The sequence below is a fragment of the Heteronotia binoei genome, chromosome 6, assembly GCF_032191835.1.
Source record: "Heteronotia binoei isolate CCM8104 ecotype False Entrance Well chromosome 6, APGP_CSIRO_Hbin_v1, whole genome shotgun sequence".
Taxonomy (NCBI): Eukaryota; Metazoa; Chordata; class Lepidosauria; order Squamata; family Gekkonidae; genus Heteronotia; species Heteronotia binoei.
The window spans coordinates 125309289-125333672 of NC_083228.1; the positions used below are offsets into that span (position 1 = coordinate 125309289).

Consider the following 24384-nt stretch of genomic DNA (forward strand, 5'->3'; position numbering starts at 1 on the left):
GGGCCATCAACCATCCTATTAGGGTTATCAAAAACAGTCCTTCTGAGAGACTCAATGAAGCTGGCCAATGTACCCCATCATAGAGCTCAAGCATATTTTCTCCGGACTTAGCACAAAATGGCACTATGGCCCCTCAGTTCCATCCCATATAATCCTATGAGTCACACAAAGACACAAATAGACAATGCCATGGTAATGGGCTTGCAGTACCAGCTGCACCAGGCACAGGTAAAATAATAGAGTTGGAAGGGACCTCCAGGGCAATGTAGTCCAACCCCCTGCGCAATGAAGGAAATTCGCAAGTACTTCCCCCTGCACATACACAATGAAACCTGCTCCATGCCCAGAAGATGACAAAAAACCCCCAAAACCTTCAGGATCCCTGATGAAACTGGCCTGGTGAAGAATTGCTGACTGACCCCAAAGTGGCAAACAACAGTTCCCTGTGTTTGTCCACCTGCTTGCATCGTTGATCCTTGATCTAATTTGGCTACATCAGAGGTCCCCAACCATTTTGAGCCTGTGGGCATCTCTGAAATTGACACAGCATGATGAGCGGAGCCACAAAACAGCTGCCACAAGAGAAGGTGGAGCCAGCCATAGAATGGTTGTGGCAGCTTACCTTCCATCACACAGTGAATATCTTCATGCTGTGGTAGCAGCTGCTGTCAAAGCACAACCAATCAAGTCTCCAGTGGCCAATCAGAAGCCTTCCTGAGTAAAATCCCCATCTGGCCCTGCCCATTTTCTAAAAACACTTGTGGGGTACCAGGAATGGTGTTGGTTGGCATCATGGCACTCACAGGCACTATGTTGGGGACCCCAGCCTGTGTGCCATTGCTAATAAGATTAACGTAGAGTTTCCAGCTCAGTGGAACAAGCTTCCTCAGGAGGTAATGGGGTCTCCTTCCTTGGAGGTTTTTAAACAAAGGCTAGATGGCCATCTAACAACAATGAGGATCCTGTGAATTTAGGGGGCAGTATTTGTGAGTTTCCTGCATTGTGCAGGGGGTTGGACTAGATGACCCTGGAGGTCCCTTCCAACTCTATGATTCTATGATTAGAGGATGTTTCCTTCCTCCTGCATAATGCAAGCTGTATAAGCATTATCCTGATCTTCAGTTTGTCTCTAGCTAGGACGATGATAGAACAAGATTCTGCTCTTGATCTTACAAGTATCTCTGGGGGAGGGTGGCTGAGGCCAAATCTATATGCACAACAAAATTAATTGATAACACAGATTATACCACTTCAGAGGGCAGTTGAGGGCTCACATTTTAGCATACAGGCGTGCAGAAAAAGCCCAGCAGGACAGGAACTCATTTCCATAATAGGACACACCCACTGATGTCATTTTTGTTTCTCATAGGGATTTTTTGTAGAAAAAGGCCAACAGGAACTCATTTGCATATTAGGCCACACTCCCAGACACCAAGTCAGCTGGAACTCCATTCCTGTGCGTCCCTGCTCCAAAAAGCCCTGCAGGCATGTAAAAATATTACCTGTAATTAGACTAGTGTGCTAAAATCTTCCTTCATAATAAGATACTAGGGTTAAAAAAAAATAGGGGAGTACCTATAAAGTCTAATTTCCCAGCCTTCAGTTTATAATCAGCAATGTTTTTTTTTCTGTCTAATGTTGTTTCCATGGTTGTCTTTGACTCCAGTTCCATTTGTATGAACATCGTCAACATTATATTGGAAGTGGTGGCAGCATTGTGTGAGTCGTTTGTGGGAGAGAACGCAAAGATAAAACTCCAGTTTGGAAGCAAAAGGGAATTTCTCCTCCCTGCTGTTTCATACCAAAGAGCCCTGTTCTGTTTGGCTCCCCCCCTTAATGCTACTGAACCCATTTCCCCCTTTAAATTTACTATTTCATTTCCTCAAACCTAATTTTTTTATCTGCAAAACATACACAATTTCAACATTATTTGTTAAATCGGTGTTATAATTCATGAGTGCATTTTGAGTTGAATTTCACAGAAATCACTGCTGATGGAAGGTGTTTTCACAAGTGAAGCAGGACTTCCCTGCCTCCACTATCCTGCTGCATCCCTCAGTGTTCCCCAAAAGTTGCTGTTTGTGGACATGATGCCCCCAGTAACATTACGAGGAGGGAGACAAAGGTCAGCAGCAGCAGCAGCAGCAGGAATAATAGAAAACCATCCCTCCTCTGCTTTCGTTAGGGGAAATTTTCTGTTGTATTCAAAAGATCATACATATGACATAAATTAACACATAAAATGCATGTTTTTTAAAATGCAGCATGCAACAAAAAATCTACAAAACTGAACTGTTTAGTAAAATATAAACCACCCTGGAAAGAAATTAAACAAGGGATACTCATTTATTCCTATTTAGGGAAATGATCAATATTCCTTCTGGTCCCTGTGGAAATCGAATGCTTAGAGTTAAGTTCTTGCCGCTTATAGCTGCTGAGTGGAGAGAACCACCTCTCGGTTCACAGGAGAAGTGGATTTCCTCTAGGTCAGCGCCAAGATCTTTGACAATGCAGTGCAGAGAAAATGTCATCTCTATTCTTATCTACTGTGGCATGTGGATAAATTGAGAGGAGTCTGCAGCACTGCCTGTCCTTAACCTTTCAGAGCATAATATTCAGAAGGAAGTCATAAAAATGGTATTATATAGGCTGAATTTATTCAGAGAATCCTTTATACCTTGAACTTTGCCTTTGTCTGGATTGTAAGCTTGGTTCTCCTGTACCCCGTCCTCAAGGAAATCTGCCCCATTTCTTCAAAATACCCCTGGTAATTTTTTGGTTTTGCCCAGATCAACTAAAATATGCAACCAGGATTTCATTACTATTCACAGTTGGTGCTCTGTAATTCTATGTAATTTTAATTAAAGATGAATTCTTAAACAATCTCCTCCTGTGCTACCTCCAAGCATACAATTAGCCATGTACAGTTTCTGCTGCGAACAGTCATTTAGTGATTTCAAATTAATAATTTATCTGCTCCTTCACTTGCACCAGCGCTAAAAGAGACAAGGAGCCAATGCAGTGGGTAAATAGCCATCAGGAGGCAAGCACAGAAAGGACTGCAAGGGGGCTTGCAGGACTCGCATTTTTTTCAGTCCCCCTCCCCCCAGACAGTCAGTGAAAATAGTGGACGGTCTGGGTCAATACCGGATACCTGTCAGCCTTAGCAGGGAAGTGCTAGAACTTCAGTCTCAGAAACGAAAGCTTTATTTCAACATGGCACTGGGGAGGCAAAAATATTTCTCCATTCGGCTCTCCCCCTCTCACTGTCTTGGTTAAACTGGGCAGCCATGCGAAGCAATTAGTTAACATGCCTCATTGGCATTGACCTGAGCTGCTAGTCTCTGGGGTGCTAAGGAAGCGTGACAGGGCTTTTTTTGTAGCAGGAGCTCCTTTGCATATTAGGCCGCACACCCCTGATGTAGCCAATCCTCCAGCAGCTTACAGGGCTCTTATTACAGGACCTACTGTAAGCTCCAGAAAGATCGGCTACACCAAAGGGGTGTGGCCTAATATGCAAAGGAGTTCCTACTACAAAACAAGCCCTGGGCATGGATAACTTCTTTCCATAGGCACCAGTCCAGTATAAACAAAAAACTATGCTAGAGAAATGTCACAGACAGAATAGCGCTTGTCTTCCTAGTGTCATATTTAAATCAGGCCTAATATAATTCCTTAGGCAAGAGGAATGCCCTTTCAGCCTTAATTAAAATGTTAAAAAAACCCAAAAACCAATAATAAGGTGGGGAAGGTTCTGGCTCTGTCACTTTCAGCAGCCTTCACACATGCTCCTTTTTAAAACGACTCTACCCTTCACTACTTCTCCAGTGGGGGGTGGAGGCATGGGGAGTGCCATTGGTGTGATGGAGTGGGGGAAACCTGGATTTGATGGCAGTCCTCTGTGAGAATTGTACATTCTGTGACAAAATCATAGAATTTGTAGTGATTCCTAGTGCTGTCATTTCTAGGTTTTCCCTGCAAGTAATGTTATGCCATTGCACTAGTGGCAATAAAAAACAGGAAAGAAACTTGCTGGTAGCTGGAGGGGGGGCGGCAGTGGGGATTCCCCTGCCTCCCTCAGCAGGAATCTAACATCCCTATTTGTAACTGCCGCTCCTTCTCAGAAGTTCCCCCTCTCTCCCGTCACCTCAGATTCATCCTCAAAACCAACCTCTGTAGTTAGGCCTCTGACCTTAATTCTTGCTTCCAAGCCAAAACGAAACCTAAATACATTTTCTCTTTATTCACCATTTTTGTCCTTTGCTTCCTTCTTTCCTCCCGTGGTTATCGCCCACTGTTGAAATCTGTCTCTTCAAAGCTGGGAACCTCTATTCTTTGCTTAGGCTGGTCTGTAAAGTATCCTGATCATTTAAGATACTGATAATAATAACCTTCTACAGTAGATCATTTCACAGAGATAGACCATACCATATTTATAGGGCTAGCAGATTACTCCATATTTTAGTCTTGGACTGGTCAGGGGTCTTTAATTGCTTCTCACTTCTGCATGTTCAGCTCTCCCCCCCCGCCCCCCCCCCAAAAAAAATTCTGCTCTAACTGGAACACAATTTATACTTGGCTGGTTCAACTTTGCTCCCATTCACAAAAGATTCCTGTCAACAAAGCATAACAATATAGACAGATAAATGAGGAGGTATATCTCTACCTTCTCTAGCTTCTTTTGTAGCAGAAAGAGTGAAAGGCATTATCTTTGCACTTAAAGAGCCTAGAGACTTGCTTGAAAAAAGAAAAAATATATGTAGAAATTCGGAGAAACTAATACACAGATTGTTATAAGATTCATTATAATATTCAGTTGCTGATTTAAAACAAAAAAGTGGTAGGGTGTCACAGGTGGAACTAGGATAATCCAGACTTTCCCATCCACTTGGCAGACACCCAGGCTTTTTTCCCTGATCTTACATTAATTTAATTTGAGCAGCGCAATTATTACTGACAACACCAATGTAATTACATTTCCTGTTTATGAAGTTACTAGCAGTCTTTCCCCTCTTTTAGCCTTTTGCTAACCCGTACTTTGGTGTCTCACAGATATATTTCATAATGTCAGTTTGAAGGTGAACCGTCCAGGCCTGCTTGTATAAGCGAATGTTTTATCTCATGGGAGGTATCAAAGAACAAACATGATGCGCGGATTGATTTCCTTTGGGAAATTTCAAGCACATGTCTAATAATTGTATAGTGGTATAAACATTATAGGGTTGATTTTTTTTAAAACAAAAAATATTATTCTGATACCCTGCATGGACACCAGAACTGGTGTAGAGCTGTGTGATCACCTTCCCTATTGTCATCAAGAACTCTGAAGACAGCGATAAAGGCAGCTGCAGCTAGAACCCATCTGGTGAATGGCAGCTGTGTGCAGTGTTAACTTGCACAGACTTTGCTGACAGGCAGATCATGGGCTGTAGGGAGGGACGTCAGTTCAGGCTAGCAAATAGGCTGTCCATTCCTGACCTCCACCAAGCCCACCTTTGGAACCCATTTTAAAACAACAACAACCAGGAGCTGTTTTTCCCCCTTCTTCAGTCACATCAGGGACCTTTGACTGGCAAATGTGGACCTCACACTTAGTCCCTGGCCTGGGGAGCGAAACCTTTTCTAGCATTATAATATGATAATTTGTTCATTTCAAAGAATAAACCAGTGTTAGCATTGTCTCTTTATACATAAAGGATTACAGAAATCTGGATAAGCACAGCATGTTAAGGTATGAAGCAAAGTGCTTATATATTGGAATATATAGTTTGCACCAACGCTAATCGTGACTTGCCCTGCCCAGCAGTTTTTAGTGCTTGTGGTCTTTCTTAAGAACATAAGAAGAGCCTTGCAGAATCATACCTGCGTTTTATCTAGTCCAGCACCTCATCTCACACAGTGGCCAACCAGTTCCTCTGGAGGTCCAACAGCAGGGCATGGAGTCCATGGTCTTCCCCTGATGTTGCCTCTTGGCACTGATATTCAGAGATGTTCTCTTTAGCCATCATGGATGGCAGCTAGGATTGCCTGGTCCACCTACCTTGCTGGTGGGGGCTCTCAATGCACCTTCGGCAGACCAGAAATGACATCACACAACTTTTGGCAAAGCTGGAAATGCCATCCTTGCCATGATGATGTCGCCCAGAAGTGATGCCATCGCATCGGGGACGATGTTCTGGTTTTTGGGGCAAAACCCTATAGTAAATTTGCCCCCAAACCATGGAGGTTTTGCCCCCAAACCAGAGCATCTCCCTGATGTCCTCAACATTATGATGTTGCCAGTGCAACAAATTCCACAATTTAATCCCTCTTAAACTGGAAAACAAGGAGTGCGTGTTGCTCTGTTATTTCTGTCTCGAACCCCATATGCATGACGAAGACAACTGTATAATTGCTCTAGAACTTGCATGATCATTGTAATCCCATGGTCAAATGATCATGTGAAAAACAACCAGAAAGGTTATCGAGGAAACTCAGTTGATTTGAAAATCCCTCAATCTTGAGATTGTGGGTATTGCCAAGATGATATAGGGAAATTTTCTTTTTACTGTGTCAAAGCCACCTCTGTGGTAATTTGCCCATGTTGCTTGGGAAACACTCTTAAAAATACAGCTTGGGAAAGAAAAGTGACAATCTAGGAATCTTGCTTGTATCACAGTGTCTCAGGGATAACATATTTCTCCATGTTTTTCTTCCAGACATTCGAGATAGTGGGGGGCCCAAACCAGTGATGGTGTATATTCATGGAGGGTCCTACATGGAAGGGACTGGAAATTTATATGATGGCAGTGTCCTGGCGAGTTATGGCAATGTGATAGTCATCACCGTCAACTACCGGCTTGGGGTACTTGGTAAGAGTCAATCAGATTTTAACTAGTTCTTGCCTCTTTGTATTGACCACAAGACTATTTCAGATTCTGCTGGCTTTTTTAAAAGGTTCCTTTTGTGAGGGGGGAAAAAGATAGGTTTGTCTGCGTAGGATTTCAATTTGTTACTGTGCAGTCTAACCCAAAATTATATGCCACTTTGATGACATAGAAACACAGTGCAGATGTTCAGAATGATATGTTGCTTTGTTGTCTCCAAGTATCCTGTATTAACTTACAGTAATTAGTCTTACATATTGTAGAGGGATTTGAAACAAATTCCAAGTCCTCTCTCAGATGTGGTGTTTTTGTTCGCAGTGATATATACAAGCCTGGATATTGTGCTTCCAGATTCTGGATAGTAAGAGTGTTTGTGGAATAGAGTTTTATGTTTAGTTTTGGTCTTGGAGAAATACATTGTGCTAATACTGTTTTATGCAACACAGGTGAATGCATTCTCCCTCTCCCCAGTTGTGATTCTAGTTATCTACTTCTTCCAAAATATGAGCATACAACAATGTTTTTTTTTAAATGTGATATACAAGATTTTTTCTTAGCTGTGGTTTTTGAAAAAGAGTTTGTTATGTTCTGTTGTTTACTTCTGAAGAGTCCCTGCAGAAAACATTGTACAATATATTGAATTTTAGAGGCTGGTGTTATAAACTTTTCATGGAAGGCTAAGAGGAATGCCTACCCATAATGCCGCAAAATTGTTTAGGGAAGAGGTGGTGTGATTCATAGGCATAGGTTCACCTCGTACAACCTTTAAGTGTCCCTAGCACTTTTTAAAAGTCCATTTGATCATTAGATTTGTCCACTTGTTCTCTGTGGATATAATTTTCTTTGATTTTTTTTGATTTTTTTTTCTTGTGGCTGCCTGAGTTTATTCCTGCTATTGACAATTTGGGGAGGGGGGCATTCATCCACTCTTTGAAACTCTATGTTATAAGGATATAGATGCATTTGTAGAAATATGAATTTTATTTCTTTGGTCTTCTTGGTTGTCCTTGGTTTTGAACGCAGTGTACTTTCAGTGCATTTTTGTTGTTTTGCCTTTTCTCTTTCATAGGGAGACAGTGAAATTCAATAGCTATGCATGTTACAGTATGAAATATCCTTCCAGACCCTACTTTGATTTGTATCAGATTCCTTTTGCATAGCTACCTGGTCTCTTCTTTGCTTTCTCAGGGCAATTAAATATTGACCTGTAATCTCTAAGGCCATGTTGTGCATTAATTTGCAATTCACTGTTGTAGTTGGTATGCAAGATCATCTTTCTGTTTAGCATAAGTTTCTTGTTTCTGATCTGTGTGTATACGTGGGTGTCGGTGTGGTGGTTCCATTTACCTTCTGCATTTCTGATCTTTTCCCTGGGCTGTCAAATTAAAAGAGGGGGGGGGGGTTCTTGCTCACTAATTGCATCACTCACTATGATTTAAGAGGCTGTTTCCTGACGATCAGAGTCATTGTAACTAAGTACTTAAGTAAGAGGTTAACAAAATCAGAAAGTCACCTGACCAGCACTGGTTTTCCTAACCAGATGATCATGTACCGATTTAAAGTAGTGATGTGGCCAAAGGTTTGAGTGAAGGCTCATAATGTCTAGCTTATGGGCTCATTGCCAACCCTCCCTGTCTGTTCTCTGCCCCAAGAAAACTTACTTTTGAGAGAAGAAGAAACTGGTGGTAGAGAGATGTGGTTAGGGCAATGCCAGGACTTGTAAGCCACACGGTTATTGTCTAGTTATTGTTCAGCATGCTCTAAATTATCTGCTGACAGATGTTGCGAGCCACCCTGAGCCCACTGTGGCAGGGAGGGCGGGATATAAATCTAATCTACCTGGGAACTGTTGTTTTGTACTACCTGAGTTCTGCTAATTGTGCTTTTAGATATTGGAAATTATTATTCCTCTTGCATCTCAGCAACAATGGAATACCTTGGGCATGCTGTAGCTCAACCTGAACGTTAAGTTCTATGCCTTCACCAACCAGTCTGCCCTACACTTTTAATCTTACCCTTCCCACACAGGTGTTTAGCCAAGTATGGGGAGACTGGTGAGGGAAGGTTGTGAAGAGTTTCCTCAGACATGTCAACATTCTGAGCTTTCAGGGAGAATTCTAAAACAAACAAACAAAGAACCCCAACCCCCTATTTATGTGTTTCAGCATATCCTATTCAGAGCATCACAAAACTTTCTCTAAGAGTGTTGCGATGACAAGGATGCAAGTGTAGCAAGGCCAGAGGCAAGTCCCAATTCTCCAAAGCCCACCCAGCCAATAAGATCAATGTCTGTGGTTCCTTTGTTGCCTATGTATCTTCTTACTGCCTTTGCTTACCACAAGTATATTGTGGCAGGGTAACAGCACTGGTTTATTTGTGCCACAGCTGGAATCTGTGCCAGTGATGTGATTGAGAGGTGGTATGAGTGCCACCATGAAGATGCCACCTTCCTTCCTGGGTCTGAGTTTTTGCACCTGCCGTGCATTTTTTAAACATAGTGACCCACAAAAGGCAGGCTCTCTCTCCAGTTTCCCTCATGTCTACTTGATCTTGCTTTTTAGTGATCACGTTGACACAAGGGAAATTGGAGGGAGCCTTGGATCAAAATGTCCCCGCACAGCAACTGGTGGGGAATTGATCACTTGAGCCAGGGAAAGCAGAAGCCCAGGGACAAAGCAACTGCTAGTGAGAAATCTGTATCAGGCCCTTGCTCAGTCAGTCAGTCAGTCAGTCAGTCAGTCAGTCAGTCAGTCAGTCACTCACTCACTCACTCACTCACTCACTCACTCACTCACTCACTCATATGTCTCATTGTCTGCCTGTGCATCCTTCCCTTTGGTTGCGACCCTTCCCATTGGCTATGCTCACAGCCACCTGTGCTGCTCGCATTCCCTATCCGATGACACTAAGCAGTATATGCAGCTGTGAGGCTGAGCACTTGCAACTGAGCTGACAAGGAACGGACTGGCAGTATTGGGCCCTGCCAGACCCCCTTGGCCCTGACGGCTGCCCCAAGTGAGGGTATGCTGACAACAGCCCTGCCATAGCTGAAAACGTGGTAGCCTGGTCTTCATCTGCCTAATGTCCATAAGCTTGTTCCTTGTTCTGAGCTTTTGCTCATCCCTCCAATGGCAGCTGCAAGTCGGGGCCATGCTGAGAAGCAAATGGAAATTATGCCTTTTATGCCTCTGTGACCAGTCCGTTCTGTTGAAATGCTAGTCCTGTGCAAACTGTCTGTCTTCGTGATGGATAGTACACGGGAAAGTCTGATATCCTTGAACTCCCCTGGTCTCTGAAGAAAAGCTCTGCATGACGAGTTAAGAAGGTTTTATGGCTTATTTTTTTTTGTTGTTTTAAATAGAAATGACTTGCAAAAGGGCACGGGCACTGGAAAAAAAAGGGAGGGGGGAAATCTGAGGTCAACTGTTTGAAGCCCTTTTGAGGGCTTCTTTCAATTTGTGCTATACCAGAGTGGAATTTTAGAGTGCCAGGAGTTAAGGTTTTGGTCCCCCCCCCCCCCCACTTTCAGAATAGAAATATACAAATGAAGAGCCTAGCCTTGCACTGAGAAAATATTAAAATGGATACAGGCAGAATGGCTTTTCTTATACCAATAATGATTTAAATGATATTTTTGTTTTCGCTTGCTCCTGTTTAAAAAGAATCAGAAGAGGTGGTCATCATTCATTGTCATTCACTACCATTCAATCAAGGAGATACCTTTTGCCCTTGACAGTTCTGTATTCAGGCTTTATACTTTTGCATTGTGCTCTTGGATGAATATCGTCTTTCAAAAGACATAAATAGGATTCAAAGTGTGTGTGTGTGTGTGAGAGAGAGAGAGAGAGAGAGAGAGAGAGAGAGAGAGAGAGAGAGAGAGAGATGTTTAGGTATTTTTTCCAACTCATCAGTACATTGCTAAAAGGCAGGGGTGGCCAAACTTGCTTAACCCAAGAGCCACATAGAATAAACGTCAGATGTTTGAGAGCCACAAGACATGAACATCAGATGTTTGAGAACTGCAAGGGAGGGAGGGAGGAAAAATAGGAAAATAGATTTTGGGGAGGAGAAGTGGAAAGAAAGCAACTTTAACTTTAAATGTGTTCTCCAAGCTGCTGACTGCCTTGGCTTGGAGAAATGATTCAAAGAGAAAAAGACTTTCTCCAAGCCAGCCAATGAGGCAGTGGGGGCTTCAAGAGCCACACAATGTGTGTGAAAGAGCCACATGTGCCTCCTGAACCGCAGTTCAGCCACCCCTGCTATAGGGTTTCTGATGGGGAGGATTCATGGAAATATGTCCTTAGTGCAAATGCTGTTCCATTTCGTGGATATGTTCTGAATAGTTTTCCTCCTCTTGAAAGCCAGTAAATATTTATCACAAAAACAAAACTATCTCCATTCTTTAAAACGATGCGTGTTGCTGTTCATTCAGTACAAGAAGGAGTTAAAAGGAGAATCTCTTGGACACTAAGGCTGTGATTCATTGTGTGGTGCCAGTGCCCCTGGACTGTCATTTCTCCATTAAAACCATAACCCTTGTTTAAAAATTAATTTGCCCTCCAGGGGATAAATCCTCTTTTTTTCTTCTATGTATTCGGGGAATTCTCTGATTAATAAAAAAGACAGTGTGAATTATTCAGCTCATTTCAAGCAAAGGCATACCCCCGTCCAGCAATGGTAGAAGAAACTCGAATGCTGCTCGCCGTCCGCTGGTCTTATTTTAACAGGGTGTCTCGAAGGACAGCTTATGTTAATATTAATGAACAGGAAAAGGAAATAGTCTGTGAAGGAATTACCATTTTCTGATTTCCTGAAAGGCTGCTCGACTTTTCCCCGTGTTTTTTTGGGGGGCTTGATGAAATGAGCAAACAGCTCTCTACTATCTTCATTTTCTGTATAGCAGCTTTGGAGACCTGAGTGTTGGCTGGTTAATAAGGTCTGAACAAGTGTTTCATTCCTGAGGAGCACTTTATTTGTATCCGATCTCAGCACAGCACAGCATGTGTTTACAGAATGCGTGATGACTGATGCTCTTTCAATTTTTGGGGGGAGGGGTCATCTCGTTAACATTTCTAATAAGCACAATATCTATGTTTACAATAAGTAGCCTTTCCATGAGTTCCTTACTCTGCTCAAACCACATGCTTAAGAGTCAGCTCTTGAATGTTAAGATCTGGGGAGGGCAGCATACTCTGAGGTAAATAATCCAGTGGTTTATTCCTTGTCGATTAAAGAAAAAACAGGAATGGAATTTCTTTTTGTAATTTCCCCAGACTTTCTTAGCATCTCAAGCCTTCTGTTGACTTTTCTGGTTGAATCTGAGGAAGGTAGATACCAACCCATTAGGGCTGCTATTGAATTCTGTTGATTCAGTTCGAATATCCGCACTTCAGTTTTGTTTCTCCCTTGTGCATATTGAAACCTCACATCTTGATTTTTTTTTTTTTACAATTTCTATCTCATTGTGCAAACTTTCCCCAGATGTGCCTATTTCCCCATGTTGTTTGTATATCAATAAATCAGTATTATATAGACACAGAGGACATGGATTGTGCATACAAATATTGTCCGTGGTGCATGAAAGAATGAAATGAATCATCAAGACCAACAACACAGATGGGAAGATCGAAACCATTCACAATGAAAGGATCTGTAAGCATAAGAAACAAAAAAGAGACAGATTTGGCTTTCTCTGCTGTATGTTTATGGCAAGACTGGGATGGAGACAGGCAGCAGGTTTCTCAGAGGTTTAGTTCAGACATGATTTCAAGCCAATGATGTACTTGCTATGTGGACAGTCTTGCTGAGGCTCACATGCTCCTTTATTCCCACCCTTTCCTCTCCAAATAAACAAGCAGTTAAGGAAAGAATCACAGATTCATGACATATATTTTGTTATGCTCAAACCGCAGTTTTCCTCCATATGACTATTTCAAACCATGGTTTAATCCTAGCTAGGAAACATACTGACAAAATGCTTTGATGCAAAGGTGGACATATATGTATATATGAGAGGAGAAGTTCTTGGCCTTGCAAAAGGCCAAGGATCTCCTAATGTAAACAACTTAGCGTTTTTAGGAGCGAAGAGACAAGCGTCTGCCTTCCTCCGAATCTGCGCAGTCTTCCTACAGCCCATCTCCTAATGTTTTCAGCCATGCTTGTTTGGTTACATAATATTTATACTTAACCAAAGAATTGAAGGTAATTTAAGCAGAGGAGTAACTACTTGTGGTGAGCACACTAATTTCGCCTCTCATAAAAGAACTGCACATTTCCATGTTTTTTTCTAGACCCACAAAGCCTTTGCAAGACGTTGGTGGAACACAATAAATATGTGTAGACCATATATTTGGACTTATATCCCGCCCTTCTCACCGAAGTGAGAAAAAAGTTTTCTCTCCCAACAACTTTCAGGTCTTAAATGTATTATTCATCTTGAGCAATTTGCAAGTAGGCCTTTAGAACTGCTCTCTCCACCCCCACCCCGAACCCAACTCTGGACCCCCAGCCAGTGGCCTGGGGAACCTGGCAATCCTGCTCTGGATTAACGTTAAACTGAACTTCCGCTTAATATGTCTGTCTCTTTAAACAGTCCTGAAAGGCAGCAGAAACTGTTGCATGAAGATTAATTCTAGTTAACCCTCTGATAAAAGAGACATGATCAAACTAGAAGTAAGATCAGAACATCTTGTGAGGCCTGTGCATGATATGTTTACTTGTTGGCTGTGTTCAGCACATACATGTTATGGTTGTCATGTTTCCTCACCTATAATTTGTCTGAAATATGAAACCCAGCGGTAGAATTCAGTGTGGCTCTGGCTAGGTCTGGTCAGGCTAGAGTTGCCAGGTCTGCGTTGGAAAATACTTGGAGACTTTGCGGGTGGGGTTTAGGGAGGCGAGGAGGGCAGGGTTTAGGGAGGCGAGGAGCCTCCACATGGTACAATGCCAGAATTCACTCTTCAAAGCGGACATTTTTCCCAGGGGAGTTGATCTCTGCGAGCTGGAGATCAGTTGTAAATGCAGGAAATCTCCAGGCCCCATCTGGAAGCTGTCAACCCTAGGTCAGGCCCTAGTTATGTAAGCCCAGCCCAAGTAGTTATCATCTTGGGTTCTCATTTAGCCTTTTAGTTGCATTAGATTTTCAGTAGTTTATGCTAGATTATCAGAAAGTAATAGAAATATAGATATCCAAATTTAGGGGGAAATCTCAGTAAGATGAAAAAAAAAAATCAGGAGACTATACATAATTCACTCCACTAAATATACTACAGCATTATTAGTTCAGTACATTTATAGCTCTAGTTTTGTGTGGCACATTTTGCTATGACACAGGGATTCCAATAGTTTTATATCATCTGCGGAAGTGTCCCTTCTTTTTAAAATTAGAACGACGTCCCAGCACCATGCAGTCTTCAACTTCAAGGATTCAGACTTCCCTGTATGTGAATTTTTATAAGTTGACACTTCTGGGTTTTGGCATTTTGGTTTTTGCATTGTGCCTAAATGGCTTCCTTGAGGACATACAGTGGATCTTGGGGCTTCTGGTTTTTGCAGAACCTTCCCAAGAGAGATCTGGTACCACAGGCAAGTTATCCGGAATTTTCCTTCTATGCACAGAATACACTAAGGATCTATGAATATTATCAGGGCATTCTTATGTTAATAGGTTTTATCCCTGTACTTGGCATAGCCTTAGAATCCCCCTCTCCCCCTTCTTTTACAGTTCATAGTATAACACAAAATAAAACTTAAGAAAATGTTAAATCATTAGCATCTGAGTGACTGGCACATCCATTATCTTTTATGACACATTAAAGGTGCTGTCAAGAGCTGGCATTTTATTTAGTCGCTCTCTCTCCATTGCCACCAGGGGGGCTCCCCGCCCCCTGCTTTGAGCAGAGATGATAAATGAATGGAAGATTATATATTATTGCCTAATTAAAGGTACATTAAAGTGAAAGTAAAGATGGGAAATTAATAGCAAAACACATCAGAAATGTGGGACTGGTAGGGATTGTCTTATTCGAGCTCCTTGCTGTTTGGTAGAAGAGAAAGCTAGTGTAATTTATAGTTCTTATTCAGGATCCCTTAATGAGGGCATTTTACAGCATTGTCTCAGTTATGTGTACAGCTAATGTAATTGTGCAGCCTGTCCCACCAGTTCTAGATAGGGTTGCCAAGTCCCTCAGAGCCTCTGGCGGGGGACTTACCTATTGTACCATAGAATTTTCCCTCCCAAATGGCTAGAGCATCTGGGAAAATCATAGAGTTTTCCCAGAAATGCCTAGAGTAGCTGCCATGCGACATTGCTGGCATGATGACTTGACTTCTGGGTGACATCATCGTGACGTCAGGGGAGGTTCCCCTCACTGGCGCAATGTGGGCCGGCAGGTTGGGAACCTCTCAGGTGGGAGATTCCCCATCCAGATCAGGGACTTGGCAGCCCTAGTTCTAGATCAGATTTGGAATGAGAGAATTCTAGAATGCAGAGAAATTTCCACTGGAGTCCTGGCAAGGCTTCTTAAGGTGAATCTACTTCAGCTGCATTCTGTGGAGTTGCCATGCAACCTCAGGGTCTCACTAAATAGTACAGAGGGCAAATGGCTGCTGCCAAAATGCATCAGCCTGATGATGGCCAGTGCAAGGGGAAAATGTGGTGATGCTGTCTTGTTGGTTGTTTCCAGACCTTTTTTTTGTAGCAGGAACTCCTTTGTATATTAGGCCACACACTCCTGATGTAGCCAATCCTCCTGGAGCTTACAGTAGGTCTGTAAGTTCTTGGAGGATTGGCTACATCAGGGGTGTGTGGCCTAATATGCCAAGGAATTCCTGCTACAAAAAACCCCCCTAGTTGTCTCCATGTTCCTGGCTCCAATTCATTGGCTGTTACTTGCAGGCAATGAGGAAATGCATCATGTCATACTTCTGCTGGGTGCTACTGGGGACAGCCAAGCATCCTGTGTGTAGGTTAGCAAAATTTTGAGCATCAAATTCTAAGGATAGTGTTTGGCATTCTGTCTAGCATGTGTATGTAGGTACTTTCCTCTGGCCTTTTTCTAGGCTGGTATTGTCTATTCTGATTGGCTTAGGTCTTTCCTGCTTAGGTCTTTCACTCAATCTTGTTGCTGGAACACCATTTTCATTTTAGATATTGTAGGGGACTGAACCTAAGCAGACAAAACAAGCCAGGTGTTTCAACAGGCATATGAGTTGGGTTCAGGTTGATGGGCTACATGTTGTGTGTGAGCCTGGCTTTAATTCCCCTCCAAAAATGTAAGAATTAAGGTCTTGGTCTTTCATTTCTTGCTTGGAACTAGCCCATCATCAAGTTCAGTAGAAGTACATGCTACCTTCTCCATATTGGTTTTGTCTCTAAAACTGGCAACTAATAGGGGGAGGCAACTCATAACTGATGTGTACCTTGAACAAAACCTCTGAAACTTCTGGACAGTGACTTACACATGGCATGAGTGGTTATGAATGGATGGTGAATGCATCCATTTACCTCACTATGTCTCTGTCTTCGCTGCCATCTAGGGAGAGACTGTGGGTGGGCTTGGGACATGGGGGGGCAGCCATCAATGACAGTGTGATGCCACTTTCAGGAAAAATCCAAAATAATAATAAGCTTTTATTTATATCCCGCCCTCTCCGCCAAGGCAGGCTCAGGACGGCTCACAAGACATGGAGTGTACCATGATTATAAAATACAATTATACAGTAAGATACAATTAAAACACATTAGGTAAATAAATTAATTAAAATCACTACAAATTAAAAGGTGCTACAGTACAGTATATAAATATATCCAGATGGTTAGACGTCGTATTCAGGATTCCATCTTATAGGCCAGTTGAAAAAGGGCGGTTTTACAAGCCCTGCGGAACTGATTAAAGTCCCGCAGGGCTTGCACCTCCTCTGGCAATTGATTCCACCAGTGGGGGGCCATTATTGAGAAGGCCTGTTCTCTCGTTGTTTTCAGTTTGGCCTCCCTTGGTCCAGGGATTTTTAGAAGATTTTGAGAACTAGATCTCAGTGCTCTCTGCGGATTTCGCAGTGGCTGCTATCTGTGCCTCCATTGTCAAGGAAGGCTCCAGTAGCACTCCCAGGCTTCTGACCCTGTGCACTGGTATCAGCAACGCACCGTCAAAGGCTGGTAGGGAGATTTCCTCCCCTGGCCCGCCGCGACCTCTGTCTTCGCTGGATTCAGCTTCAACCCACTCAGCTTGATCCATCCTGCCACGGCTTGCAATGCCCGGTCCAGATTTACAGGGACATCGCCAGTGCGGCCACCCATCAGTAGATAGAGCTGGGTGTCATCAGTATACTGGTGGCAACCCAGCCCATGCCTCTGGGCAATCTGGGCAAGGGGGCGCATGTAGATGTTAAACAACATCGGGGAGAGAACTGCCCCCTGAGGCACCCCACAATTGAGTAAGCGCCTCTGGGACAGCTCTCCTCCAATCGCCACCCTTTGTCCCCGACCCTCAAGGAAGGAGGAGAGCCACTGTAGGGCTAGCCCCCGAATTCCTGCGTCGGCGAGGTGGTGGGTCAGCAGCCGATGGTCGACCATATCGAACGCAGCCGATAGGTCTAACAACAGCAATACTGCTGAGCCGCCTCGGTTCAGATGTCGCCAGAGGTCATCCATGAGGGCAACCAGAACTGTCTCCGTCCTGTGGCCCGGGCGGAAGCTGGACTGGTATAGGTCTAAAGTGGAAGCGTCATCCAGAAAACCCTGTAACTGCAACGCCGCAGCCCTCTCAATGACTTTGCCCCAAAAGGGCAAATTTGAGACCGGCCGATAATGAGCCAATTCGGCTGGGTCAGATGTAACCTTTTTCAAGAGAGGGCGGGCCACTGCCTCCTTCAGGGGCATTGGAAAAAGGCCCTCCAAAAGAGATCTATTTATGATGTCCTGTATAGGAAGAAGAAGAAGATGTCATTGGATTTATATCCCACCCTCCACTCTGAATCTCAGATTCTCAGAGCGGCTCACAGTCTCCTTTATCTTCCTCCCCCACAACAGACACCCTGTGAGGTAGGTTGGGCTGAGAGAATATGAGAAGCTGCCCATAAATTATATCTGTCTAAAAATCACTGGAAACTCTATGGTAAAACATATCAGAAATGTGGCACTGGTAAGAATTCTTATTTCAGCTCTTTATTTAAAACGTAGAGTTTCTTGGTAATTCCTAGAGAGGACTGATGCCAATTCTGGGGGTTTCCCCAGAGGTGATATCACACCATTAATCTTACAGGGCACTGGCAACCCTACTGCCATACATTTCCCCCAGCCCTTATTTTCCTCCCATGTAGCTTTCCTCCTTTCCTTTGCTAGTATCATATCCCTTGAAAATTCACAGCAAAAATTAAATGTGACTGATTTGTGAATGGGATCTTCCACTTTCTTTTAAAGGTAAATGGCAACCATGGGCAAGGGGATAAATAGTTGGATCAGGTCTGTAGCATGTTGAGGACAACCATTCCCTGTGCTATTTTCCCTGTGTGGGAAAACAAACAAACTTCTATTGGACCTCTGCCTCTCATCCTTGTTGGGCAGAGAGTAGCTGGAATGGGCAATTGAGACAGTGAAAAATAGCATATGGGAAAGGGGTTGGAACCCCTTCCATGTATCTCAACTATGATCCTGATTGGGTTCTCTGTGTCTACTATTTACTGTTAAAGAAGCCGCAGAAAATCCGTTCAAAGATCTCCCATCATCAAATATAATTACATTCTTAGCCTCAAAGTACATGTGGTGGCTGAACTGTTCTGTTTCTTTCTTAAATGTGTGTCACTTGCATAAACCGAAGTGTGGGAGTGAAGTTTATGGAGCATTTGTTTCTTCATAAGGATACTGCCTAGGAAAAAACCCACAGGGTAGAGGATATAGGAAGTCAGTGGTGAGAACAGAGGTAGCTCTGTCTCATACATACCCCGTGCTGTTTGCTTTAAAGAAAATCAAAATTCCACCCCATGCTTTATATGTTATTTGGAAAGACCCAGATTTAAGTTAATGGGACTGCCATTGGTGTGTAATTCAAGCCTTTGGTTCTGGAAGCAGCACAAATTATGTAGATGAAGCAAATATATGCAATTATGTTTACCCTGCATGGATTGTTTGTTTCTCTAAGTATATAATTCTTTTTTCCTTCCTATTTGGTTTCTTCTTCTTTTTTGTAATGTTTTTGGCAATGGGTGTAAATATCTTCAGATATGAATTTATTTGATTGCTTTTGTGTAAAAGGCCCCGGCAGCCTCTTGTTAATTATATGTGTTTATAAGTTGTATAGAAATATATATATTAAAAATGCAAAAGTAAGTACAAATTTGGATTACCTCACTACAGAACCAGGGGATTTTCATTTTCTCTTTTGCCACTGAGGACATGAAGGCACAGCCTCCCCTCTGATAAATGGGAGAGAGACACAATTTTCCAGGTTCAACCCATTTTCATCTAAGGCACAAGAGTTGCCTGATCAAAGGCAGCAGCATAATTTAAGAGAGAGGCAGGGATCAAAAGCTCATGAATAACCGATGGTGGTTCTGTTGTCTTCAAGCACCATCCATAATCCCAACACTGTCAGGGTTTTCTCTAAAGCCTAGATTATCAGCGGGCTCTTGATGGTTGCTAACCTTAACGTTGCAGGGACTCACCAAGGGGGGCATGAACCTCACTGGTGATGTATTGATGTTCTTCTAACCACTACACTATGCTGGCTCTCTAGTGGGGTTGCCAGACCCTTGGTCCAGATGGGGTTTCCCCCAATTTTTGGAGTTTCAGCCCCATCCTTGCTCATTGGAAGTGACATTATCATGCTGGGAACATTGCACAGCAACACTCTAGCATTTGGGGTCAAAACTCTACAGTTACCCCAAATGCTAGAGTGTCATCATATAATTATGTCACTTCTGTGTGACATCATCACATTGGCAATGTTGCCCCACCCACCTAACTAGCAGGGTAAATCCACCTGGCAAACCTAGTGTAGTGGTTAGAACGTTGGACTAGGATCTCAGCAACCCATGTTAGAAGTCTAGAACCACCAGGAAGAACTGAAGTATAGCATAAGTATTCACCTGACACATTAAGTGGTACAGAAATCACATAAATAGGACCCTGATTCCGTTACGCAGCAATATAGACCACAGTCCCTACTCATTTATGCAAATAAACTCTTTACTTTTCTAGGATTGGTATTTCCCCCCCTTTAAACCAGACTGATGTTCACTGGATTTACAGATACTGATGAGCAAGTCTGTTATTTTTCTGTGTCCTTGCCCTTTCCAACAGTGACAAAAAAAAAATACAGCATGGTAAATATAAATTCTTCCATATCACCATTTGATAACCCCCTTCTCTCCTTCTCATGTTGCAATGAAAGTATTCATGGAGGAGAAGTCCAGCAGAGGGAACAAGCCAAGATGATGAAAGGGAAGTTCCATATTTAGAGGCAGAAAGCCTGTATAAAAAAGTGGCGGGAAGCAATATTAGGGGAAGGCCTTGACCTCTGTGCCCTTTTTGTTGCCCCTCAAAGGCAACTGGTTGGTCACAGTATGACACAGGATGCCGGACAAGGTAGGCTACTGGTCTGATCCAGCAGGGCATTTTTTATGTTCTTACTAAATTACTGTTATTTTTTTAAGTCAAACTTTTTTCTCCTAAATGTTCATCTGTGCATAGCCATGTGTGGATCCAAGCAGTGTCTCCATTGTTTGGATATAGAAAATACAGACATATTATGAAGTATTGGGTCAAGGTGGTGTCTCCTTTAATGCCGGCTCTACATTACAGCCGATAACAATAGCACTTAATGGCTTCAAACAAGTCATATATCAGACAATAAATTCATAAGCTCCAGGACCCCAAATTCTCTTGACAGTGCTAAGGGCAAAACAGAGCCCTGAATTATTTGTCTCATTTTGACGGGTGGTCTCTGGATAACTGTCTGCTGTAGAAGCCAAGGATAGAAAATTGTACGGCATAATAGAGCAATTTGCATTAAACTCCAGCTGAGAATAAATAAGGCTATTTTTTTGACATGTCATATTCTTAACTTGCACCCCTTCAATTCCTGTCAAGGAAATAATACACTTTTTTTTTTTTTTTGGCTTGGAAGTGACCTTAAAAATATAATTAGACAGATTGTTAGAATATAAAGGAATTTTATTTGAGTCTGTGGGGTAATTTATGTGAATGTTTTTTTGTTTTTTTAAAAAAAGAGTTTCTCTATTGCATGTTATGAAAATTGCCTCTAGGCTTATTTACATAATAAGCACTAACACCTCCTTTTTTTTAAAGCTTTTTGAAGATCAGTAGGATAATACGTGTTCTCCTGCCCACTGACAGGCTAAAAGCTGCTTAGACCAAACAATATATGAGGTCTTTGATACTTTCGTTCTTTTAAAAGACACCTCAGCAGTAAGAAATGAGTTCGGGTTAATCACACATCTTGGTCTACCCTATCATTATTTGCCATCTTCTATAGGCCCAATATGATTTGAAACACTTTTTTAAAAGGATGTTACTGCTAAACTTAAAATTGAAAGATAGAGGAGCTGTCCATGGTTATATTTTAGGAGGGTACTTTCAAGCTTGTCATGGTAGCCGTAAGCACTAGAGGGATATGTGCTGTTTAAAACTAAAATCTGACATTCCTTAGGAAATTGAACAAACTGACAACTGGTGGGAGCATTGGGGAGGGGAAGCGACTTCACTTGGTTGCTTATCAGAAGTGCCAAAAGGTAGATCTAGGAATTGCTGGGCATTTTATGGCAAAACCATAGAGCTTCTGGTTATCCCTAGAGCTGTTACTTGCTACTTCTGGCAAGAACTTCCAGTGAGTACACAATGATGCATTTAAAAAAACCACTGCTGCTGCCACTGCAGGTATCTGTGGGCAGTGGGACCTGGGGGTAGGGGATGCCCCACCCTCAGCCTGGGCTTGGCAGTCTTAGAATAAATCCCATTCTGTATTTAGTATTGCTTCAGGAAAGAATTGATGGTTGCTGAGTCAATGGATTTTATACTAAAGTTGTTGTTTTTGTTATTGGCCTATATATCAGGGCTCCAAAGAGAGTGCATAAAAATATGGTGAGCCAGCAGTTCTTTTCTGAGTGATTTACTTCTCATGCAGAAGCCCCTCTGATACAAGAAATAGCTTTCCCTGCTGTGTATTTCTATCATCCATAGAAAGTTTGACTTCCTCAACTCATTTGAAATTTAACAAACTGTTACGTGCCCCCCCACACCCCGATCCCAGCACTGCTTACAGTGAAGAATTCCACATTCCCAATATGGCATGGAATGCACTGCAACCGATCGACAGCAATGTTTGTATTGGTGGAGCTTGCAGCTTCATGAGACAAGCAGATGGAAATGCTAGCCATGGACAAACGCTTCAGTGAAAATGTGTGTGTGGGGGGGGGGGGCGGTGAAGAATGCAGAGAGAGAGAGAGAGAGATTATAGTATGAAACGTCATCATTCAGGGATGGATAATGCTAACACCTTTTTTCTCATTGGGTGTGAATTTGTAAAATGCAAAACGATATAAATAGTCCTAGATGACAGAGGATGCTATTTCTGTGTATTCACCAGGGGTTTCTGATTGTGCAGGCTGGATCCAAGGACTCTCTTCCATCATGTTGGATTCAATCATTCCATTTTGTTAAATCTTCCAATAACAGAAACAGAGAACCTTGAGTGATAGGCTGCTGCAAGCAATCTGATAGGTTAGCATCAGCTGAACAGAGAAAGTCTAGAGAGAGCTACATGCTGAGGAGAAATTCAGTCAGATTTCTGCCTTGACTGAGTACTGACAGTCTGATTTCAGCCTTAGCTGAGAGCAGTTTAACACAGGCAGAAGAACTGGAGGGGGAGGAATTGGCGAGAAAGTTTGGGAAGTAGGTGAAGACTCCATTTGGGCCAAGAAAAGGGGATAGAGAGAGAAGAAAATGCCCTACCCAGTCAAGCTCAGAAGACTGCAGAGGTCCCTGGTCTGGTGTGGTTGGAAACTGCCTTTAGGGACCTTAAAAGTCAGTTAAAAACTCAATACGAGTATTGTTGTTTCAAGAGAAGGGGTTTAGATACTGGAAAGAGTGTACCAGCCTTCTGGAAACCAAAAAGTTCAGAGAATAATAATAAAAAAAAGTGTACTGGAGTGTTTGAGGAAAACAGAGGAACAAAAGCCTCTCAACATGAAGATTTAAGTCACTGTGAAAAGTTTGAGAAACTCCCATTAGCTTGGAACATAAGAACTAAACTATGTTCAAGTACTGATTTTACTTCAGGAATTTTACCCCTAATTTCACCTGACCTTTTCCCTCTGTTAAATAAAATATTGTTATTTTTGAATTTCAAAACACCTTGAATGCGATTAAGTTGTTTAAGTTGAAGGGGATTCCTGATCCCTCCCTCTGGTTCCTGGGATGAGCCAACAGCCAAAGTATTGCACAGTGACAGGGTGGGACTGCCAAAGGTCTTCAACAAAGCAGAAAACACATTACTAGGGCAGCTCAGTCAATAAAGGGAAATGAAAATGGAGGGACAGTCCACCCTCTGAGGGCGGGAAGTGGACAGGTCCATCATAGATCCCCATTTAGGAGAAAGGCAGGGTATAAACAAATACATACATAAAATAAATAGAATTGGGCTTGTTCGGAAATTCAAAATCCTTGCCCCATTGTTATTTCCCAGTACCAACAATCTGTATACAAACTTTTCTTCCACTTTCTTCTCTGTAGTAATCCAATCAGCATGTGGGGTGGAGCCCGCACTTTCTTGTGAGATGTTAGACGAAGGATTTTGACTTCCTAACAAATATGCTTTTGTATCTCATTCTACTGCTCTGTTTTCAGAAAAACTAGACATTGTATTTGACAGACTTCTCTCTCATTTACAGCTATGAAAGGGACAGAGGCCCTTTGGTGGGATGGGGGTTCAGGGTTTTTCAGGCCTCAGATGTGTGAAAGCATCCATAAATGTAAATATGTGCTTAAAGGTGAAAGTATTTTTTCCCCATTTGTGGCCATGATACAGAATTATATGGAAAACATTATTGTGTAATTGAAAGTAGTTGCGCATTTGAGCATGAAGTGTTTATGAAGGCAGAGGGACATTATAAGGCATGCTTTATAGAGCCATTAATGCATGCCTCATGTGTGTTGGGAAACATAAGGCCAAAGGCCATGGTCTTTCAACTGCCCACATACTATATTAATGATGCTGTAAAAACACCCAGGAGCCTCTTAATGCTATTATAATAAGGGTCTTTCAGTATTACATAACCTTTGGGAACCGGGTGTGGGGGGAGCACCCTTCCCTTTTTGCACTTTACAGTGCTTTTAACTAGACAGGCAGCCCAAGTTTGCTGTGAGTGCATACACACATACACATGCAAAAAAGGAAAGTTCCACAAATAGTGGTAACAGAATTTTGCTTTACTGTAATTATTTTAGTTGAATTTGAGGGTGAGGGGACCACTCTTTTAAATCGCTCTCCATTACATTCTAGGG

The 24384-nt window shown here is 42.5% G+C and overlaps 1 protein-coding gene across 9 annotated transcripts in view; it reads left to right on the plus strand.

The window, feature by feature from the left end:
* NLGN1 (neuroligin 1) overlaps window positions 1-24384 on the plus strand; it is a 755656-nt gene that overhangs the window by 291549 nt on the left and 439723 nt on the right. For all 9 annotated transcript variants that reach the window (XM_060242522.1, XM_060242524.1, XM_060242523.1 and 6 more), the window contains one exon: window positions 6699-6851. In XM_060242522.1, coding sequence (XP_060098505.1) covers window positions 6699-6851 — 153 coding nt within the window. The remainder of the gene's footprint in view (window positions 1-6698; window positions 6852-24384) is intronic.